The sequence below is a fragment of the Choloepus didactylus genome, chromosome 7 (genome assembly GCF_015220235.1).
Source record: "Choloepus didactylus isolate mChoDid1 chromosome 7, mChoDid1.pri, whole genome shotgun sequence".
NCBI classification, from domain to species: domain Eukaryota; kingdom Metazoa; phylum Chordata; class Mammalia; order Pilosa; family Megalonychidae; genus Choloepus; species Choloepus didactylus.
In genome coordinates this window covers 120,542,282-120,546,420 of record NC_051313.1, presented here as the reverse complement: position 1 = coordinate 120,546,420, position 4,139 = coordinate 120,542,282, and the positions used below count along the sequence as shown (strand labels likewise).

The 4,139-nt window shown below is 51.9% G+C and overlaps 1 protein-coding gene across 1 annotated transcript; it reads left to right on the top strand.

Annotated features, from left to right (window-relative positions):
• The first annotated feature begins 1,019 nt into the window (after window positions 1-1,019).
• Window positions 1,020-3,873, top strand: LOC119539494 (H-2 class I histocompatibility antigen, alpha chain-like). The gene is made up of 7 exons (XM_037843126.1): window positions 1,020-1,179; window positions 1,478-1,718; window positions 2,003-2,281; window positions 2,807-3,082; window positions 3,311-3,347; window positions 3,484-3,571; window positions 3,710-3,873. Exons 2-6 carry the CDS (start codon window positions 1,697-1,699, stop codon window positions 3,557-3,559), a joined length of 690 nt encoding a protein of 229 aa, XP_037699054.1. The 5' UTR covers window positions 1,020-1,179; window positions 1,478-1,696; the 3' UTR covers window positions 3,560-3,571; window positions 3,710-3,873.
• The last annotated feature ends 266 nt before the right edge of the window (window positions 3,874-4,139 follow it).

Below are 4,139 nucleotides of genomic sequence, written 5' to 3'. Positions count from 1 at the left end.
CAAACATTAATTTTAAATCCTTCCTGAAAAATATATTGCAGCTTTTCTTCTTTACTTTATTCAAATATTTTCAACTTTTGAGGTATTTTTAAGATCACATACATTTTTTAAATCAGCAATATTTTAAGAAACATCTTGGGAAAATAAAGACTAAATATTTGACCTTAGGTTTACCAAAAGAGGCCAAGATGCTGTAAATACATTCCCTATTTTCCTTTCAAATTAGTTAGCAACTGCCTATAAAGGTAAATTTTTCCAAATTACTTTTACTGCTGAGTGGAATGCTAAGCTGATATCAACTAACGAATTTTAAAGAAAAACTGAATGCTCTTCTACAAAATTTCAGCTCTGTGGATTTTTACCTCTTACTTAAAGGAAGGCACTTAAACACTAAGGGAGACATTCATGAAAAAATGAAGTTTAGGAGGGGTTTACTAATAAAAGTGCAAGTAAGCAGGTCCCCCCTAGAACAGAAAGAACTCAGGCTCTAGTGACAAAGGCACTTTTAAACAAATATATGAAATCACCTGAATAATAAATATGTACATTTGGCAATGGATTGTTTGCTTGGGGACACCTTGTTGAAGGTTTTTTTGGATTTGTTAGTTTTAAGTATATAATTATTTTTAAAATTCCATGGGCAGGGCTCCTGAGTTCTCCTTCCCCTGCTCCGCTGCCGGCAGCTCCAATTCCTTGACCACCCCAGGGCTAACCCATGTGGATGGAGTCCAGGGCTGCTCAGAAGGAACTGGTTTCCCGGCCATCTCTGCCCCGTTCAGAACACAGTCCGGACCCCTCAACCAAGTCAGAATCCAAGAGAGAAGAGCAGCGGCGCCCCCGTGTGGCCACAGGACTGAAGACTGAAGACCTTGTTCCCCTTTGCCCTGCTGAGCCCAGGGCCTCCCACGTGTCCTCTGCTTCCAGATGTTGGACCAGACTCTGGACACAAGAGGGCATCCTGGTCACGGGTCAGGCTCAGGGCGCGTTCAGCGTCCAAAATCCATGTTGATACGTTTCCTCCCGCCACTGGGTGACTGCGGACTCTGGCCCCAAGACCGAGTGAAGTATCCAGCCCTTAAGAAGACCCCCCCGTGATGGGACCCTGGATTCCTGGATTCCTTCCCTTGCTCCTGCTGCTGCTTGTGGGGGTGAAGTCCCCTGATCCTAGGAACCAGCGCTGTGAGTGTCCGAACCTGGGTCAATAGGTCCTGGAAGGAAGCTCCAGGTGGGGGTGGGGGTGGGTAAGAAATGGGAGGGGGTGGAGGAGCGCACAAGGAGGCGCCAGGAAGAGACAGAACAAAGAAGGATCCTATTGGAAGGTGGGGTGTGTGTGTGTGTGTGTGTGTGTGTGTGTGTGTGTGTGTGTGTGTGTAGGTAGGTAGGAACATGTAGAGTGGCAGACACAGTGGGGTTTCTAGGGGGTGCTGGCTTGGGAGAGCTGGAGCCGGTGATAAGAGGCCCCATCTGGGTGTTCCAGGGTCGCACTCTCTGCGGTACGACCTCACGGCAATGTCCGAGTCCAGCCCTCGGCTACCTGGACGGCCGCGTCTTCGTCGTCTATGACAGCAGGAGCCACCGTGCCAGGCTCAGGAGCCCCGGGGCCACGGACGGGGAGCTGGCCTCGCTGCTGGCAGCCGCGGAGACGGCGTTCCTCAAGGGTCGCGCGCAGGACTTGGCTTGGGGTCTGAAGACCATCATGGGCTACAACGAGCTCAGCGGTGAGCCTGGTGCAGGCGCCTGATCCCTTTTCCCGGATCTCAAGGGCGGGTCCTAGCCCCCTCCCCAGATCCCAGGAGTTCTTCCATTGAAACTCCTGGACCCCAGGCATCCTGCCTCTTTCCACCTCCTCCGGGGCCCCGAAGTACCCGGAACTTGGGTCTGGAACCCCTCATGACCCTTTTCCTGAAACTCCCAACCCCTGAACTTACGGGCCCTGCAGCCCGATGCCAAATGTCCTTTCTGCCCTGACCGTTAACCCAGGGGTTTGGGGGTCGCGGGCCAGGGGAGGGCTCCCCAGGGCCCCATACACTGCAGCTGAGCCACGGCTGCGAGCTGGGCAGCAGCGGTAGATTCTGGCGCTACGGCTACGACGGGGAGGACTTCACCGCCTATGACCCAGCGACCTGGGCCTGGGGCGCGGCGCTGCCGGAGCCCGAGAGGCGGCGGCGGCAGCTGGTTGTCGGGAGCCGCCTGTCTGCGGTGCGCGTGTGGCTGGACCGCCAGTGCGGGGCGGCGCTGCGGCGCTGGCTGACTGCGGGGCTCGGGGGCCCGGCACCAGTGGGTAAGGAACCCCAGCATACGCAGAAACCTGATCCCCAAACCACCCAGTGGGAAATCCCCTCTCCCCTTGCCCGCGCTTCCAGCCCCGAATCCGGATCTGAAAGAGACCAGGTTTCAATAGATAATAGTATAGGTTAGAGAGCAACCAGGCCCTAGAGGGAAAGAATTAGAACGAGGGAGGGAGGCTTAGGGGACAGGGTGGCAATTTGAAATACGATGACCTTACGGGTGACATTTGAGCAAGGTCTTGAAGGAGGTGAGGGGCTGGGTACTGAGGCTAACTGGGGGTAGAAGTTCCAGGATCACCCGCTGCTCATTTCTGGGGCTCAGCCCAGGGGTAAGCACTCAAGATGCAGCGAGGGAGCTGTGGGGATCTGGGTTTCCCTGTGCCATGATCTCATTCCTGCCTGTGGCTTCCTGAACACCTGAGGACTGGAGGAGGGGAGGGTGGTGGGGAGGAAGCCGGGAAAGATGGGAAGAAGCTGAGGGAAGGTCCACCCCTGCCTTGCCTCTTTACTGAATCCAGTGCCTCCCCGCGTGGTGATCACCCAGCGAGAGGACCCTGAAGGCCATTACACCCTGAAATGTAGAGCATTTAGCTTCTCCCCTGCCAACATCACTCTGACTTGGCTGCTGGAAGGCCAGGAGCTGACCAAGGACTCAGGACCCAGGGATGCGCTACCTGCGGGGAACGAGACCTACCAGAGCTGGGCATCTGTGGCTGTCCTCCCGGGAGAGGAGCTGAGATACACCTGCCTGGTGGAGCACCTGGGCCTGAACAGGCCCCTCAGTGTGACCTGGGGTGAGGTGTTTTCAAGGGACCAGAGATGAGGGTGGGGGTGAATCTCCTCCCAGCCCTCCCTCTTCCTTCCTAATGGAGATATCCTGTATGCCCTCAGCCGCCCACTGACCACCCACATCTCACCCTCCATGGGGAAGTCCTTCTCCCTCTAACCTTCCTCACTCCTGCTGTTCCTTCTGCCACAGTCTCAACATCTGACCTCTCACTTTCTCCTCTTCTACCCTCCAGGGCGTAATGGCTCACTTCCCACTGGAGCCAGTCCTAGGTGAGAATCTGGGCTCAGCTGAGGTTCGCAGAAGGAAAGGCTCGGAGATCCTGCATGGGGAGGAAAAACGGGCACATTGGAAGGGTTGGGAGAGGTGATGAAGGAGGATGGGTTCACATCATAATTTTTCTTTCAGAGTCCAGTGGAGCCATCTTTCCCTCACACCCTCAGACATGGGACAGGCAGCCAGAATGCAGAGATTTTTCAAGTGAAGGAAAATAAAGGTATTTCCTCTCTCTGTTGGTGTTTTCCCTCTTACATTGCTAGTCAATGTTTGTGGTATAAATTACACTGATTTTTTCCACAAATCTCAGAATTCTTCGATATTGAGATTCTCTCTGAACTTGTACATTATCTTTTAGGAAAGCCTCCAAACACCAGCAAAGAATTTTAAGGCTATTCTATCACCTGGAGACTTGGAACAAATGATTTTTAGAAAGCGTCAAAGCATTCATGGAGAAATGGCCAGCAATGTTTGGCTTGTAAAGCTGGCCCTTAATAAATTAATTAATTATGCTGTGGTGTTAAAGTCAGAAGAACTTTTCTTTTCATTTTTATTTTGAAGTAATTTCAAACTTAAAGAAAAGTTGCAAGTATAATACAAAGAAATCCCACATACCCTTTCCCTAATTCAACAGCTATCAACATTTTGCCACATTTGCTATGTATAATGATTTGAGAGGAAGTTGTAGATATCATTTCCCTTCTCCCCCTAAATATTTTAGTTGTGTGTTTCCTAAAAACAGGGACATTCTTTCATAATCAAAGCACAATGATCAAAATCAATACAAT

Excerpts from the sequence above, each read along its gene's own strand:
- LOC119539494 (XM_037843126.1), top strand. The coding sequence starts at position 1,697 with ATGGGCTACAACGAGCTCAGCG. Across the intron at positions 1,719-2,002 it reads GGGCTACAACGAGCTCAGCG|GGGAGGGCTCCCCAGGGCCC; the intron begins GTGAGCCTGGTG and ends GTCGCGGGCCAG. Across the intron at positions 2,282-2,806 it reads CGGGGGCCCGGCACCAGTGG|TGCCTCCCCGCGTGGTGATC; the intron begins GTAAGGAACCCC and ends TACTGAATCCAG.